Source organism: Stylophora pistillata, chromosome 1, assembly GCF_964205215.1.
Source record: "Stylophora pistillata chromosome 1, jaStyPist1.2, whole genome shotgun sequence".
NCBI lineage: Eukaryota > Metazoa > Cnidaria > Anthozoa > Scleractinia > Pocilloporidae > Stylophora > Stylophora pistillata.
The window spans coordinates 30,500,782-30,518,841 of record NC_142519.1 but is presented as its reverse complement, the minus strand read 5'-3'; the positions used below and the strand labels follow the sequence as shown (position 1 = coordinate 30,518,841).

Genomic DNA, 18,060 nt, shown 5'->3' with positions numbered 1-18,060 from the left:
AAAGTCGATTCCAGCGCTTCTCCTTGACAACTGTCGCAATAATAATCTCGAGTTCATATTCAATAGTTACATAAAAAGCTCCATTGTTTCCTTTAAACTGCTCGTAAATTAAGGCGTTTCCTTTCTTGGTCGCCTAACATGCTGGATCATTCTATTTCGATTTCAGATGTCAGAGAACACAAAAATGGTGGGATTTAAGCTATAAATATTTAACATGGATTTCCACTCTTCCCTCAGCGCAAAAGATTGTTTATTTTTTTTCATTAACTTAAGACAAAGGGGAGGTTTTTTACCGATTCGTCATAACAAAACTTTTACAATCCAAAAATTTCATTTTACCTCCGGTGCATTCCTTCGTCAGGATGTTGAACACTGTAAAAAAATGACGGGCTATGATAAGTACTTATTTTCTTTCATTCTGTAAATCTATCTTTCTATTCTCCTTTTTTATACTGATGTGTTTCGCATCCGGCCGCGGCCGTTCACATCAAATTCTTTGGGAGAATTTTCAAGATTTTTGGAGTATTTAATCGCTCGTAATTTTGGAAAATGACAAGTATTTCTTCCAAACTCATATTATCCCTTTTCTCGAGGAAAATAAGGAAGATATATCGAAACATATGTTTTTGTTAGCGGCACGCGGCCTTAAGCAAGAATTTGCAGCAATGAACCGAAAACATGACAACAAGGTATTGAGCAGTGAAATAGTTCCGTTGAATCAAGAGATTTTAATCATTACAATTGCTCTAGATGAAATGCCACTTCCAAAAATCAGGACCGGCCAGGGGTTTTGGGTATATACGGTATCTTGGGCCTTTTTAACTCGTGAATTGCGCGTACGCAAGAGCGAGTTGTAGGTATGATGTGATGAATGGCGCTAGCTCGCTCGCTCGATTCCTGTAAACTTTTTTCTATTTTAGGTTTTTGAATGCATTTGATAGTTTTTGGCGAGTAATAAACAAACGAAATGGCGACCTTTGTTGCTAAGAATAGTGCTGGGGTGAAAAAGAAGCCAGTGATAATCTTGAAAGAGTAAAAAAGTATACGTTTTTCATTTGTGAATTAATTAAAGTTTGCCCAATCTCCGAATACACTTTTATCTCTTGCAGCGTATATTTCATTCATGGCATCAATACTTCTATTTTTAAATGTATACATCCAGGAAAATGATTATTGTGTCCGAAAAAGAAAAAAAAGAAAACAAAGAAAGGAAGTTAAGCAAAACGCAAAATATACATGAGGACAGCGGATTTGAACCACCTACGTCGCCACCCTGAGAATGTCTACGGTGGCCCATAAGGGACATAACTTCAAATTAAAAAAATAATCAAAATTATGGTAAATAAGGCATTTTATTTGAAACAAACTACTGTAAATAAAATATTTTATTGTATACAAGAAGAAAAGAAAAACCTCGCACACTACATACAAAATAAATTTTTTTGACTGCAAAAAAAACTGCAAAGAAAATAAATGTGTACACTGTAGATAAAACAAATTCCTACGTTGCAAACTAAAAATTTGCGCACTACAAGCAAAATTCACAGCACACTGCAAACAAAACAAATTTTCTGCACGCTGCAAACAAAACAAATTTTCTGCACACTGCAAACATAACTTTTGCACGCTGCAAACAAAACTTCTGCAGGATTTTTGTTAGCAGTGAGCAGGATTTTTTATTTGTAGTGAGCAGGATTTTTTGTTTGCAGTGAGCAGGATTTTTTGTTTGCAGTGAGCAGGATTTTTTGGTTTCCAGTGAGCAGGATTTTTTGTTCGCAGTGAGCACGAAATTTTATTTGCAGTGAGCAGGATTTCTTATTTGCGGTGAGCAGGATTTTTTTGTTTGCAGTGACCAGGATTTTTTATTTGCAGTGAGCAAGATGTTTTATTTGCAGTGTTCACATTTCTTTTGTTTGCAGTGAACATTTTTTTGGTTAGCAGAGTGCACGTTTTTTATTTTGTATGTAGTGTGCGAGATGGTTCTTTTCTTATTAGTGTAACGTAATTTGTATGCAATAAAATATTTTATTTACAGCGCTTTCTTTGAAATGAAATACCTTATTTACCGTAATTTAGTTTATCTTTTTAATTTGAAGTTATGTCCCTTATGGGCCACCGTACCAAGCAACATACTCTTTCACTTTGTAGTTGAGTCTTGAGGCGAACATGTCAATATGAAAGGGCCCCCAATGTGTAAGGATAGATTGAAATACTTCTGTTTATAATGACCATTCAACAGAATCTTTAAACAGTCTTGAAGCAGTGTCAGCCCAAGTATTCTGTGACCTAGGGATATGACGAGCACTCATCCAGATATTCTTAGAGATGCACCACTCCCAAATCTGGTTGGCCATGTTATGACATTGCGCCGTTCTTTTCTACGAGACCCGCTAAATTTCAACGCTTCTTTTATCGCCTAAATTGCTCCTTATTCGTCGCCAATTTTTGTTGATTTTCCTAAGAAATGAGATTCCTTTTTCCTAAGAAATGTTATGGTTTTGTTTCCAGCGTTCTCCAATCTTTCGAAGATGTTCCGACTATTCATTGTTTCTCAAGTTACTTACTAATCGCTTTATTGTCACAGCGGTCAGGTAAGTAATTATAACTTAGGGGTCCTTGTTTTTTCCTCTTTGATTTTTTAGTAAACACGGTCTATAACAAACGGTATGGACCTCCAGCAAACTCAGTTGGTAACGGTTGTCTTTCAACATTTCCATACGCAAACGGTGCGAGCTTTTGCTTGTTTGTTCTCACGTCTGTCTCTCGTCCAATTTCCTCAACCTTAACTAATTTGACAAGTCACAGAACAAGACTTGATACACCGAGTTGTTTATCATAACTATACTTGTCACGTGAAACAAGAGAGACAAAACAATAAAAATATTGCAAGAATAGCTCGCATTCTAACATTGGGAGTAGAAGGGAAGGGGTATAGGTCTCAGTACTGTTCGTTGTTTAAGGCTAAAGAAACCTAAATGAGGTCAGCAGAAATGAATTTAAGTTAAATTTTTTTGCGTTTAACAGGGGCGTGTATTTTGTTAACATGGGACAATGGAAATTTTCTTTTATGGAAAAAATTCTTTAAGAAAATTACAGGTAAGGAATTAAATATACATAGATTTCTACAACTTCTTGATCACAGTTTACATCAAAGTCAATTTGAACAGTCAGATATTAGCAGTTACGGCGACATAACTGACATTGATACATCATTCACACCAGAAAAACATGCTTAGTTCAACCGGATTTAACTGAATGAATATCAAAAACAGAACTGAAAAACTGAATTTTCCAAAGGATTCAACTAGCCACTAACTTGTGTTTTCAATGTGTTAAATTTTGAGGTCGACAAACATCGATTTAGGAAGCTTCTATCAGAGAAAACAAATTTAAACCGTGTCTAACTTAAGCCGGGGGTAACATGTGAAAGTGTAGTGTGCCACTTGAGTCTTACAGCCAATAATATCACGGCAAAACTGACCAATCATTTTACACGAACCGGACCAAGAACATTCTACTGACAGCAACTATTCACTTGACTCTGATGATGACTTCCGCACAGGTTGTCGAAACGTCAGCCACCACCACCGACAACGGTCCTTCGGAAGACTACACCCACCCGGACGATCACGCTACACTTTCACATTTGTTTTATAATCCATACCTATGTGTCACGATACATGAGGTTAAATAAGGATTACGTAAACTTATCATTAACAAATATTCAGTTTAGTTCTTCTTTTTCTGCTTTTAGTCTCTCCTCAGTGTCATCTCGCAAAGTGTTCATTCTGTTTATGGCTGTCTCGATATCATAGCATACATAAAAACCATCACTTCTTACGCAGATAAAATTGAAAAAAAAAATTTTTTGTACTCTCCTTTCCCTTCCAACTCAATCCTAAGGAGAAAGGGGAGTTAACAGTTAAGGGAGGTTTCAGTAACTTGATGAGTTTCAAAATCGTTGCTGATTGAACCTGGCGAGCTGTTAGAAGACGCCGCTACTCTTGAAGTGCAAAGGCGTCGTTTCCAGGCCAACATGATTATTCCAACTGCAATACCAACGAAAAAGGACACAGGAATCATAACCCCAAGTATCGTTTTAAGTTGGCTGACCTGTCCTCGTCCAGCTGAGATGGTACTCGCTGTTAGCGGTCCTGCAGCCCTGGACGAATGGAGACCTGGGCTTGAACTGTTTGTTCGCATAGAAGGTGGTGTATCACTCTTTTCTCCTGCAAGTGAATGATATTGCGCGATATTAACCCTCAATATTGACTTGCTTCTAATTTCTCCTTGCAGTATCACTGTTAGAGCGAAAAAAAAAAAAACAGTGGTATACATACAAAGAGCAACACACAACTGCAACTTGCACCCCTTAACCATATGTGTTTTCCAAATTCTTAACATGAAATATTAAGCTGTGCGATGCCACTTCTCGTCCTCTGTGAATTATTTTCTCCTATGCATCTTTGAGTCGTGGAAATAGAGGGCTTTACAAATTAAAAGATAAAGTCATTTGGTCGCATTTTCTCATTCGTTCAACTTACCCTCTGGTTGTGTCATACGCTTTCAAACCACACAAACCTCGCAATGCAGAGCCATGGTTCTTACACAGGGAGGGCCCTCCCTTCCAAAAAAAGTACGTAGATGAGGGAAGTGAGAATGATATACAAATTTACAGTTAAAGAGTCTAGGCAGTAGCCGATACTCTTGAACCAGTAGACCAGACTTCAAGTAAAATTAGGAAATCGAGCTTACAACAGTGGCTTCGACGGGTAAATCATTAATAGATTTCTCGTATTCAATCTTAAATAGACGCCCTTGCCAGGGACTCTGAAACTTTCTTAACACTTTTTGTAAACTCCCTTCGTACTCGTTAAAAAGCAAGTAGAAGGAGAAAGAGACAAGCCATCACAATTATTAACACTCTGCTTTTCATAACATGCGATCTTGTCAGGTTCATTCGACAAAGTTAAATCGCATAATTAAACTTCCGGAGAACACCAGGAATCTTTTTCCTGTCCCAAAATATCTGTAACATTTAGAGACAATAGAGAGTTATGTACGAAATTAAGGCAATTGTTTCTTTTTTCCGTTTCTCTATAATTCAAGAATCACAGATAATTGCAAATATTTACATCTTGGCTTTCAGGGCATTTTCCTGTATTACAGCCAAAGATAACTTAAAATTCTTAGCCGGCTAGGCAATCACTCCAATTGATTTTGAAGTAAGGCTCCTCTTTAGAGCAATAATTTTAGATCTAAGAACAGCGTAATGATGTGTCAAATTCACACTGACTGGCAAGTCGCAAACATTGTTTCATCAAACGTTCCAACAAAACACTGATCAAGGCAACTGAATTCAATTCCTCTGACAATTCACTTTCTTCTAACTAACCCCTAACTTGTCAAACGAAGCGAGCGTCACAAGTCGAGTAGTTTACCTTCCAACCCACCCGCCATAGGATTCATCCAACATATGAACAACGGCAAAGAAGCTTTACTTTCTGTGTAAAAAACACACTTGTCATCCCCTCTAGGCTACCTTCGAACCAAGTAATTTGGTTATATCAACTAAGTTTAAATTGTAAATTGGCCACCGTAAAGAGTTAAAAGCTAACGTTTCGAGTGTTAGCCCTTCGTCAGAGCGAACCATTTTGCCGAAACCTCAAAGCTTGTAACTGAGAAAACTAACAATTCACTGCCGGTTGTCTTTCATAATATTTGGTTAAAGGGTATGAAAGTGCAAGAGGAAAATCTTCGCCCTCGTTGCTTTAAACAACGGTTACAATTCAATGTCGTACGGCGTACCATCGAACCATAGTACCGGAGGATTCGTCCCACAGAAAAGCAAAGGCATGGCGAAAGTATTTCCCCCTCTATGCATACAAGAACTCGCAATTGACTGCAGTCGTCTTTCGAACCACTCAGCTCATGAATTCAACTAACACGAAGGCATGCTCAAGTGAAATACCCTTACCCTCGTTTTTTAAAACATTGAGCACGCACAATTCACTGAAGTTGATCACCCAGTGGAACCATCGCAGCGAAGGGTTCATCACACACAAACACAAAGGTGAAAACACTTCACCCTCAGTGCTTAAGAGAACATCGAAAGCTAGCCGTATTCGTCCTTCGAACCAACTCGCTACAGGATCTATCCCAAAGGAAGACAGATGCAAAACTTTTCTTTTAAGAACTAAAACGTACTCTATCACAATTCAGTGCAGTCATCCATCGAGCCATCTCACTAAAGGATTCACTCAACAAGTGAAAACCGATGAAAAGCTTAACCTGCAAAGCTCAAGAAGACTTGCTCACACTGTGAACGGTTCATTGTGGTCGTCTTTTCTATCCAGCTCAACTGTAGAGATTTATATTCCACATAGTTTACCTTCTTATGCAAGCGTAAGTGGTTGTCGATTTTGGCAGCATATACCAACATTTTGTAAATAAAAGAAATACATTGAGAGCCTGCGACTCCCGGGATCTTAACTCGCGTATCGTTTGCAATGTGGTAATCTTAACATAAGTAAGACTCAAACTTACCTTCAGCGTGAAGTGCAACGCTTGCCAGCCCTGGGAACAGAGAAAGAGAAGTATCTGAGGAGTCAAATTTGAATCCTGTGCTGCTGACAAGATTTTTGTCAATCGTACTTGATTGACGCGGTGCACTGAATTATGATATCTCTAAGCCACTGAAGAGGTTTGTTCAGAGTAACTCTGCACCCTGAGTAAGTCTTATCGTTTTGTAAGCAGCATTAAGACTTCTATTCCTTGATTAGCCCTGAAAAGAATCATAAGTTCCATTAGAGCTACTAACTATTGGCTTAACACTGCTCAAGTAGCCTCGGGACAAAACAAACCACGCTTCTTTGGCGCTCGATTAAAATAAAGTTGGAGGAGCCGAAGAGTCGAGCGACGGAACTTTCCGAACCTCTCGTGACTTTGCCGCTCGCTTTCGCGGCTGCTCCATCGCTCAACCACATCACGTGAATACAAAACCTTCTGGAAACGCAAGCTTAACCTGTCTTTCCCGGAATTTTAACCGGACAAAAAAATTTTGGAGGGAGCCGAGGGCGCGCAACGGTAGATGCAAGTGGGACAGGGACAGGGACAGGGACAGGTACATTAACTATATAAACATATCATGCGTCCAAGAAATGGAATATATCGATAAAACTCACCTAACCTCTATTTGGTAGGGCTCACCTGGTTTTCTGAAGCGGAAACATCTATTGGACTTTCTTCTACCCGCTATATTCATGTGTACGTCTTCCACTAATGCTTGGAAAACAAATTACTGAGTTAAATGTTTCCTTGCCAAGTAAAAGAACTTACCAAGTAAAAGAAGACTGATGTTCAGGTTTGTCCGATCAACAAAGCGCCGTAGCATTGTTTTCCAAGGAGATTATGCAGCTGAACAGTCTTCGAGATCTCAGTATTCACAAGACACTCGTTCTAGAATGAACTGGAAACGCTTTACAGAAATCGGCGTCACGTTCTGTCTGTTCCAAAGTTCAAATTCCCCCGAAAGAGTTCAACTTTCGAAACCGAACATTGAATCCCTCCCGGGAGAAATCAACTCTCAGAATCAAAGGTCAAATCCTACCGAGAGAATTAAACTTTGGTCGCAACAACTTTGGCCAAATTCCATGCGGACATCCGGCCTCTGACAAGGTTCTAATAGCTGTTTCCACGCCTACTAAATATTTCAGTCTTAGGACTTGCGAACTTGAGGCGCACATCTTGGTGTGATATTCTTCCGGGCTTTGCAGCTTGTTTGTATGTATTACAGTTTCCTACGAGAAACGAAGATTTCATTCCCACCTATTGTATCTCTCGTAACAACTCCCACGAATATATGGAATAAAAATGGCGAAGATAAGTTTTTCCTTCCTTCCTTTAACCGTTGACAGCTGTCTGCTGTACGTATCAAAACTGAAGGTGTTAATTATGATATCCAAGTTCAAAGGTACCTTTTCGCAGCATACAGGTCATGTAAGCGCGCAGAGTCTTAACATGCGAAGGCCAAGGTGTCCGTACCGTCCTGATTGAGTGAGGTTAACGGTTAGTAAAAGTAGGTTAAGAATTCAGTTACTGATATGCTATGAGCAAAGCTTTTGTAGGTCTAAGCTTTCCTGATTCTGAAGTCTGGGTTCTTAGTTTTCGACTACTCTCCGAATATTTCAAGAGTACTTATAAACATCAAGCCCATGATAACAATTAGTGATATTTTTAGAGGGGAATCGTCTTAAAGTAGCACTTCTCAAAAGATTATGCTCTTTCTCATTATGAGAAGTTAAGGAATCTGTACAGCTTTTTAACGATTGAATTATTAGCTTGAGACCTCTATCGAGCGCAAATCAGCGATTACGCACAGAAATCAGAGATCGAAATGGAATGATCCAACATGTTAGGCGACCAAGAGGGAAAACACCTTAACTTGCGAGGAGTTTACAGGAAACAATGGAGCTATTTATATAACAATTGAATTATGAACTCAAGATTATTATTGCGACAGTTGTTGGTCAAGGAGAAGCGCTGGAATCAACTTTCGGGGGGGGGGGGGGGGTGGAGCGAGCAATCCATTTGGTTTAACATAAATCTACTTTTCGTTTAAAACTTAACAACAAAACAAGAAAATGTTTTTTCTAATTTTGTTTACTGGTGAACACTTTTAGGGTACTTACTTTACTGTCTATTATCGATCTCAAGATAATAATTCAATTGCGACGGCTGCGATACAGGTCATGTAAGCGCGCAGAGTCTTGACATGCGAAGGCCAAGGTGTCCGTACCGTCCTGATTGAGTTTTCAAGTGCAATTTAACGCGGGTTTCACGAGTCAAGTGATGGATTTTCCTTGAATCGCATAATTGAGCAGAAATAAGAAAAAAAAAAAAAAAAGCATTACTTATAGTTGTTATGTTTAAGTAGATGCATTTAGGCTCCTATTCAACTCGCAATTCTACTCTAAATACCTCCCATGATAACAATTAGTGATATTTTTAGCGGGGAATCATATTAAAATAGCACTTCTTAAAAGATTATGCTCTTCCTAATTACGAGAAGTTAAGGAATCTATATAGCTTTTTAACGATTGAGTTATTAGCTTGAGACCTCTATCGAGCGCAAATCAGCGATTACGCACAGAAATCAGAGATCGAAATGGAATGATCCAACATGTTAGGCGACCAAGAGGGAAAACACCTTAACTTGCGAGGAGTTTACAGGAAACAATGGAGCTATTTATATAACAATTGAATTATGAACTCCAGATTATTATTGCGACAATTGTTGGTCAAGGAGAAGCGCTGGAATCAACTTTCGGAGGGGGGAGCGAGCAATCCATTTGGTTTAACATAAATCTACTTTTCGTTTAAAACTTAACAACAAAACAAGAAAATGTGTTATCTAATTTTGTTTACTGGTGAACACTTTTAGGGTACTTACTTTACTGTCTATTATCGATCTCAAGATAATAATTCAATTGCGACGGCTGCGATATCGGTTTTCGAGTGCAATTTAACGCGGGTTTCACGAGTCAAGTGATGGATTTTCCTTGAATCGCATAATTGAGCAGAAATAAGAGAAAAAAAAAAAGCATTACTTATAGTTGTTATGTTTAAGTAGCTGCATTTAGGCTCCTATTCAACTCGCAATTCTACTCTAAATACCTCCATGATAACAATTAGTGATATTTTTAGCGGGGAATCATATTAAAATAGCACTTCTTAAAAGATTATGCTCTTCCTAATTACGAGAAGTTAAGGAATCTATATAGCTTTTTAACGATTGAGTTATCAGCTTGAGACCTCTATCGAGCGCAAATCAGCGATTACGCACAGAAATCAGAGATCGAAGTGGAATGATCCAACATGTTAGGCGACCAAGAGGGAAAACACCTTAACTTGCGAGGAGTTTACAGGAAACAATGGAGCTATTTATATAACAATTGAATTATGAACTCCAGATTATTATTGCGACAGTTTTTGGTCAAGGAGAAGCGCTGGAATCAACTTTCGGGGGGGAGCGAGCAATCCATTTGGTTTAACATAAATCTACTTTTCGTTTAAAACTTAACAACAAAACATGAAAATGTGTTATCTAATTTTGTTTACTGGTGCACACTTTTAGGTTACTTACTTTACTGTCTATTAGTATAATTTCAGAGCTTAGCAAACCATGTCCCTATTTAACATAACATCGACTGAGCGCTTGTGCTGATGTTTATGTTACAGCTGAGCCCACCTGCACATTAGCTTGTTATGTTTATGCCTATGCTTGTGCTGCAACTGAGTACTGCCCTTGAAGCCTGTTTCGCACTTCTGAGATAATTATTAGCACGAGGATGAAAAAACAAGTACAAGGATGTTCACACCACTCTAAATTTTATGTTTTTCGGAATTCTTATTGTTAGTCAGTGGATACTCAAAACAAGGATTCTTTCCTTATTTTGAGAGTCAATTCCTTGAAATGTAAGGATCAAGATTTCTGCTTTTAAGAATTTTATACTCTCCAATGAAAGTTCCTCAGTTCAAGAATACCACCATTAAAAATAAGATTTACATTCCTTGTTTTAAGAATTATGACTTTGAATTCTCATTTTAAGGGTAATTCCACTATTGAATAAATATCTCAAATCCTTGCTTTTAGAAAGTATTCATTCTAAGTAGGAAGGTTCTTCTTCCAACTAGATTTATGATAATGCTTGCCAAAATTTCAGAAATATCTGTGGAATCGTTCTTGTCAAATTCCGAAGGAAATATAACTAAATATAATTTGAAAAACTTTTTTACATTAATTTTTCTTTCAACATTCTCAATATCTGTGATTCTTAGTGAAACAAGACGACAGTTTTGAGTGTTCCTAGTTCACCCTAAATATAAAGCATTAGGAATATCCTTGTTGCATCCAATTCACAAAAATTTTTAATTTAAATGACAATTAAAGTTGTCAAAATAAATCATAAATTTATAACTTCTAGAAGAATAAGCATGGAATGTAAACTGCTACCATTTGCAATTTTTACTCACAATCATGTGATTATTATACAAAAAATTACTGAACCAGAGTAAAGAATCTCAAACTAAATATAAACCACTTGTTGACAGAAGTAATTATAGTCATACACCAGCAAGGATATTCATCCTTGTAAAGGGATTGTTGTTGTGACTGTCAACTTATTATTGTTCTAATCTTCAATATGATTCAAAAGAAAAGTTGCTGTATCAATTTCTTGAAGAATATGTCCTAGGTGTAAAGCCTCTAGGACGAGCATTTAGGTACAGGCAAATCTGTAGCAAGATTTTGACAAAGAGAAAGAGTAATCTTCAGTATGATTCAAAGGAAAGGCTACTATACCTATTCCTTGAGGAATTTGTGTTTGTCATGAAGCCGCTATATACTGTTTATTTTAGTATTGGTAAATCTGCATAAAGATTTTTATTGAATAGTTAAAATTTCAGCATATTAAGTTAACATGTAGCTGTGCCATTTCTTGAAGAATTGGTGTTAGGTATAAAGCCATGTCACTTTGCTGTTAATTTGATATACATCAAATGAAGTGAGGTGTAACTTAAGTCTTGCTTCAAAATAAAACTTGCTGCTGTGCATGTATCTTAAGTTCAAAATAATGTAAAAAATTTTAAACAAAGCACAATTTGGGTTTATTATGTCAGATTAAAAGTTGTTGTTGAGTTTGTAGTATGGCCTGGCTAGCCTGTGTTACATGCACAAAACATTGAGAGAAAGAACCGCTTCCTGGAGTTAAGATCCTTGTCTCAAGGACATAGGGATTATTTAACAATCTTTGAGAAGTAAGTGCCCTCTTTTGAGATCTTTACTTACTCATTTTGAAAAAAATAGGTCTTACTATGAGAAACTTTAGTCACCTTAAAGTAAGGACTCTGTTAGGCAGTATTTGTCACTCACTGTCAGTGCATATTCCTTGTTTTGAGAACTGATAATTACACTCATTTTGAGTGATATCAACCCTCATCTTTAGAACTTCCTGTTCCTCACTCCAGGACGCATTTTTAAGAAAAAAATCCTTAATTCAAGCTATCTGGAAACATGCAAACTTAACAGTGCACTAATAACATACGCATACACAGTGCGAGTTACACCATTGAAGAAACAGCATATCGATTGATTGAACTTATGTTTGACCTTCTTTCACTGCAGTTCCCACTTGTGAACCACTTTCCAACGTCGATACAGCTCCAGGAATACCAAACAAGCCTCAAACAAGTCACTTTACGACACGGAGCCCTATAAGGGACACACATCTTTTTTATTTTAGTGCCACTTTTAGTGCCACTTTTTGTGCCACTTTTTGTGCTACTTTTAGTGCCACTTTTACTGCCACTTTTATTGCCACTTTTAGTGCCACTTTTTGTGCCACTTTTGGTGCTACATTTAATACGGTTTTTAGTGCGATTTTCACTGTCAGCGTGGTACAAATTGCAGGCGCCCTACTCATGTCTTTTACGCCAACGTCTTCCTCGAGCAGTTTTCGTTTTATCTTCCCCGACATGTTCGACAGTCACTGTCGCTATGAAGGTTTGTTCAATATTCCTTATAGCAACTATTTGCACCACGTCAAGGGCCGTGCTACCGAATTATTTTCCTGCAACCAGAGGTAACGCTCTAGCTCGAGACGAACTAACTGAAACACACTTTAACCTTGGATTTGCTGCTCAAGAAATTGTTTTGTTCCTTGCAATTGTGCATGGTTTATGTGTTAGTCTGAGACATTTGAAAAGGATTCTAACTAAAATATAGCATATTGACGGTTATGACAAATTGAAACCTTTTGGATTCTGTGTCCACGGTGCCATTGATGGTTTCAGTAGAAGAATCTTATGGCTTGAGGTAGCATCTTCAAATAACGACCCCAAAATAGTAGCTCAGTTTTATCTTGACTGTGTTTGGAAGTTAGGAGCTACTGCACGCATTATTCGGGGAGACAGGGGAACTGAGAATGTGAACGTGGCAGCTATTCAACGATTCTTTCACAGGTCCTCTGAGGATGATTTTTCCGGAGAAAAGAGTTTTATTTACGGAAAATCGACCTCAGATCAAAGAATAGAAGCATGGTGAAGACGTTTGAGACAGGGATGTGCAGACTGGTGGATAGAGTATTTTAAGAATTTAAGAGACTCTTGTTTTTACAATGATGAGAACGTTATACATCGAGATTGCTTGAAATTCTGTTTTATGGATTTGATGCAAGAAGAGCTACACAGAGATGTCCTGGAGTGGAATGTTCATAGAATGAGACCATCCACCAATCTGGAATCCCCTTCTGGAAAGCCACATATTCTTTACTTTCTTCCGGAGCTGAAAGGTGCGCAAGATCATTCTACCCCGATCGATGTAGACGAAATTGAAATTGCAGAGGATATGTGCGCAACGCGACCACAAGCAAAAGGATATTGTCCTGCCTTCAAGGATCTGGCAGAAATGATGATAGAAGAGGAGGAACTAGACACGCCCACTACCATCGACGAGGCTTCCCAACTATACTTTGCTCTCTTAGACCTTATTGGTGACTTATAGTGAAAACACACTTTAGCGCGAAAACTTCATGAGCTGTCAAGTAATGGAAAGAAGCCAAACTATCCATCTTTTTTCAGTGTTGTTATTGACTCCGCGTCTGATAGATAGCACAGAACGTTATCAACAGCGCTTAGGTATTGGCATATTGCGCAATGTTCTTAGGATAACTCGAAACTTAAGGGAGTTGCATAATAAGTCACTTGAGTGTTCCACTTGTGGAATATTCTTAGACGCTGCACTTTGGTTGGTTAAAATTACTTTTGCTTTCAATTACAGAGGTCGACTGAATCAAGCTAACGAGTTCCTCTTAATTTTTCTTATTTTTGGTCTAAACGTGTGGATTCAAGCCGTTAGATGATATTCGTGGTCAACCACATACCTTACGTTGGGTTAACCATGTCATAAAAAAGCTAAGAAAAAAAATTATGTCTGTTTTTGACTAGCTACAATGTGTTGAATAAAAGAAATGAAACCAAGACTACAAATAATTTTGGAAAGAAGAAATGGCTCCTAGATTAAAGGATACATTGTTATGAGATAAAGTCGAATTTCCCATCAAGTTTATTGATGGGAAATTCGACGTCATCTCATAACAATGTAAGAAACTCCGACTTTAAACGCTACCGACCCAGTGACAATTAGGGCAATGGCAAGTAATGCCGTTGACCACAAGCATAACATTAACCGAGTTTCTCAGTTCGCGCGTTATCTGTCTTCTCGCGAATTGCTGAAGGATTGACGACTATCCCACCTCCCCGCGGCGATACTCTCCGTGCCTGCCTATTTTGCGCTCTCCTCTCACCTCCGGAGTCGCCTCTCCTGTAGAGAATTTGGGCTTTGTTGGGAATAAGTTATTATGTTAGAAAAAGTTGACAAAGCATTGGGCGTTGTGGGCCTGCTCTCATAGCTCGTCTGAACAATGTTTCCTTAGAATTCGAACCGATCGCCAAGATCATTTTCGTTTTTAGAGCGGCCAGGTCCTAGTTTGTTCAAAGAGCGGGTAAGTCGCCAATCAGCTGAAAAAATGCATTAGAACTTATACATTTCATCCGCTGGATGGCGAATCATCCGCTGGATGGCGAATCATCCGCTGGATGGCGAATCATCCGCTGGATAGAGTTGTCCGCTCTTTGAACATTCGGGGCCTGGAAAATTAAAAATCAGGGCTATGTTACCTGTGGAGTCTCACTGAGATCTACAGATGAAGCTTTCAAGAGCGAGCCCATGGCACATCCAACCCCATGGAGGTAAATGTTTGTCTATCTTCTTACCATGGCAGATAAATACATTCAATTTAAACACGATAAATTTTATTGGACTTTCGTCAGTTAACAATACAACCTGACAGGTTACTGTCTAGGTTTTCTAATGTCAAGGTTCGCTAAGGAACATAACAAAACAATAAACATGTGGAAGTTAAGAAGACACAGTACAAGCCTGACTCTAGGCATCTTGCATTTCTCTACACAGCGCTGCAGTGTAAATGCCAAATGAATACCAGAAAATTTTATTGTTGAAATGTCTTCGTGCTGGAAATTGGCTGGTCCAAATGTCATCAGCTGTTCAGGCCCAAAGTTACTGTTACCATCGGTGAAAAATATGGATTTGGCAATGCCAATGATGTCGTCTTTGCCTGCATTTAGCTCAATTTCAACCTCTCGTGTACCACCTCCCTTGGCCATTCTCACAGAAACAAAACTCTGCTTCTCGGCATCGAAATGCAGTCATCCCAGTTGCACCTTTCGCATCTTTGGTTACAACATTGAACAGAAATTACTGAACTTAAATTATCAATTATAGTAAAATATTTTTGTATTTCTGAAAGCATAATTTATTTTAATGTCAGCAGGAAAGCAAGCAAACAAGGTTATAATTGTGCTGGTGAGCAGGCACTATCAAGCGTGCATTCATGACTTAAAAAGCTAGAAATATATGATATAGGAAGAGAGTCATCCCAGTGATAAAAAATGGCCCATTCTATTTCTCTTTGTGGGAATTAATAGCATTAAATACCTAGTAAGAGTATCTTATAGCCTAATGCAGAAAAGGCAAGGGATATATTCCCACCTGGAACAATTACCTAGCAGCTCAAACTAGTTTTGCTGTTGTTCCCATACCCTGCCAACAGAATTCTGGTTGCTCTACAAGCTAGAAGCATGAAAATTGTGGCCAATTTGTCATTGCTGTTACAGCTATCCCTCTTATACCCACAGACCAAGCATAACTCACTTTTCCAAATTTAAAACTTTCAATAATGTCCTGTGTCACTCCTCGTGTTTGTAAAAAACTACAAACCTGCAGTAAAATGAAGAAATCTGTAAACTATGTTTGGATTATACATAATAGAATGGAAGCCCCCAAAAATTACTGTAATCATACCTGTAGGTAAAAAATCAGGCCACTGTTAAAAAATAAGGGTAACTTGTAAGCTGGCAATAAAGTCGGGCTTAATTATATTATTGACAATTTTCTTCTTTTTTGGGGGGGAGGGAAGTTATTCAAATGCCAAGTGGTTTGCCCGCGGGGGATGGACGCCCCAAGAGTTGACTGATATGGCACGGCACAAAACCAGCAGTTGCTTATATTATAAACAAAATGTTTGTTAAGGAAGTGAGCACAACGTTAATTTATACAACAATGAAAGAGGGACGCCTAATCCATTTCAAGACGGGCTGATTTTTTTTTTTTTTCATTCGCATGGTTTGGTTAGCTTATTTGATCCTTACTGCAACGCAACAATTACAGTTCGCACAATGACCACGAGTGTTGACAGAAACAAATAGCTACGTGATTCAGAAATGCGGAACAATTAACTCATTCCACTCCGCTCAGCCGACTCTTAGAACTTGAATATTTATGAAGATACCATACGATATTATGAATATTCACGAGCTTACCTTCAAAAGATCGCTACACGTTTCGAGCGTCTCCGCCATGTTTTTCCAAAAACAATACGAACCTGTATGGAACGCCAAAAACCTGCGCTAATTCAACCTCGTTCCCAGGCACAAAAAGTGGCACTAAAAGTGGCACTAAAAGTGGCACTAAAATATAAAAGATGTCTGTCCCTTCTAGGGCTCCGTAGCTTGGAGACCTGACCCAGAGGCTAAATTCATTGATGCTTTTTGTGTTGGTTGGGAACCTTACTTTTTCTATGCATTTCCGCCTCTCAGTCTCCTCAATGCCTGAGGAAGATAGAAGAGGACAAAGCTACAGGAGTTCTGATAGTACCCTTTTGGAACACACAGGTATGGTTCTCAATTCTCTTCAACCTGCTGATAAACAGTCCATTGGTCCTTCCTCAATCAGACAATTTGCTACTTCTACCCCAGACAGGGGAACAACACCCTCTTCGAAGGAAAATGAGGCTAATAGCATTAAAATTAGCAGGACTAGTTTCCTGCAGAAGAATATATCAAGCAAAGCTGCAGAAATCATCATGTGTTCCTGGGCAGATACTTCCCTCTAGCAGTACCAACCTTATCTCCAGACCTGGCTCAAATTGTTGTGAATGGAAGGTTAATCCCTATGATCCACCTCTAAACAAGGTCCTAGATTTTCTTATAAGTTTATATGACAAAAGCTTTGAATATGATGCAATCAGTACAGCTAAATCAGCAGTCTCTGCCATAACTGAACAGAAGAATGGCCTAAACCTTGGTAACCAGCCTCTGATTTCACGGTTTATGAAAGGCAAATTTTGAAACAGACCTCCTTGCCCTCGTTATGAATCCACTTGGGATATTCAAGTCGTCTTATCGTGTCTGTCATCCTTTGCCTCACCAAGCCAGCTGGATCTTAGAAATCTCACTCATAAGCTTGCTGTGTTGATAGCACTTGTGTTAGCACAGAGAACTCAGAGCATTCATTTACTTGATTTACAGTTTATGAAACCTAGCAACGATACGGTTGAATTTGTTATTCCTACACATTTCAAACAAAGCAAGCCGTTCTGGGTATAAAACCCCCACCATTATTCTTAAAGCATACCCTACAGACCCAGGATTGTGTGTAATTAACCACTTGAATGAATATCTCAAGAAAACAAGATCTTTGCGAGGGGAGGAAAATAAGCTTTTTGTTAGTTATGTCCAACTTCACAGAGGAGTTTCCAAGGACACAATAGAAAGATGGATTCGTACAGTTATGCTGAAAGCTGGACTTGATATTACCAAATTCAAGCCCACAGCACTAGATCGGCTGCAACATGCAAGGCAACTCAAGCTTGTGTTCCTATACAGGACATACCGAAACAAGCTGGTTGGTCTAGTCAACGGACATTTGACAGATTTTACTACAAACTAGTTCGAAAGTATTCCACATTTGCCGATTCTGTACTGAAAGCTGACTGAGTGACTTGTTCACATATCAGTCTCTTCGAGTGTTATAATTATCTTGTTGAGTTGAACAACAGCTGTTGACATTTCAGTCACTTTGACTGTTATATATTCAGTTGGGTTGGGTTGTTCCATTACCCAATAAATGCTTCTGCTTTATTT

The 18,060-nt window shown here is 38.5% G+C and overlaps 1 protein-coding gene and 1 pseudogene across 2 annotated transcripts in view; one reads left to right on the top strand and one right to left on the bottom strand.

The window, feature by feature from the left end:
* LOC111331797 (uncharacterized) overlaps nucleotides 1–18,060 on the top strand; it is a 24,081-nt pseudogene extending 6,021 nt beyond the window's left edge. The window contains exons 2-4 of the transcript XR_015996060.1: nucleotides 2,509–2,591; nucleotides 3,025–3,096; nucleotides 3,755–18,060. The product of XR_015996060.1 is annotated as an uncharacterized LOC111331797 (transcript). The remainder of the gene's footprint in view (nucleotides 1–2,508; nucleotides 2,592–3,024; nucleotides 3,097–3,754) is intronic.
* Nucleotides 3,916–7,472, bottom strand: LOC148742064 (uncharacterized). Its single transcript, XM_088743163.1, has 3 exons — nucleotides 7,339–7,472; nucleotides 6,547–6,576; nucleotides 3,916–4,229 (listed from the first exon to the last, which is right to left on the bottom strand). Exons 1-3 carry the CDS (start codon nucleotides 7,391–7,393, stop codon nucleotides 3,916–3,918), a joined length of 399 nt encoding a protein of 132 aa, XP_088599289.1. The 5' UTR covers nucleotides 7,394–7,472.

Bases quoted from the DNA above. Each gene is read 5' to 3' on its own strand.
- LOC148742064 (XM_088743163.1), bottom strand. From the start codon at position 7,393: ATGCTACGGCGCTTTGTTGATCGGACAAACCTGAACATCAGTCTTCTT. The intron at 6,577-7,338 runs GTAAGTTCTTTT...CTCTGTTCCCAG, and splicing joins CATCAGTCTTCTTTTACTTG to GGCTGGCAAGCGTTGCACTT. The intron at 4,230-6,546 runs GTAAGTTTGAGT...ATTCACTTGCAG, and splicing joins CGTTGCACTTCACGCTGAAG to GAGAAAAGAGTGATACACCA.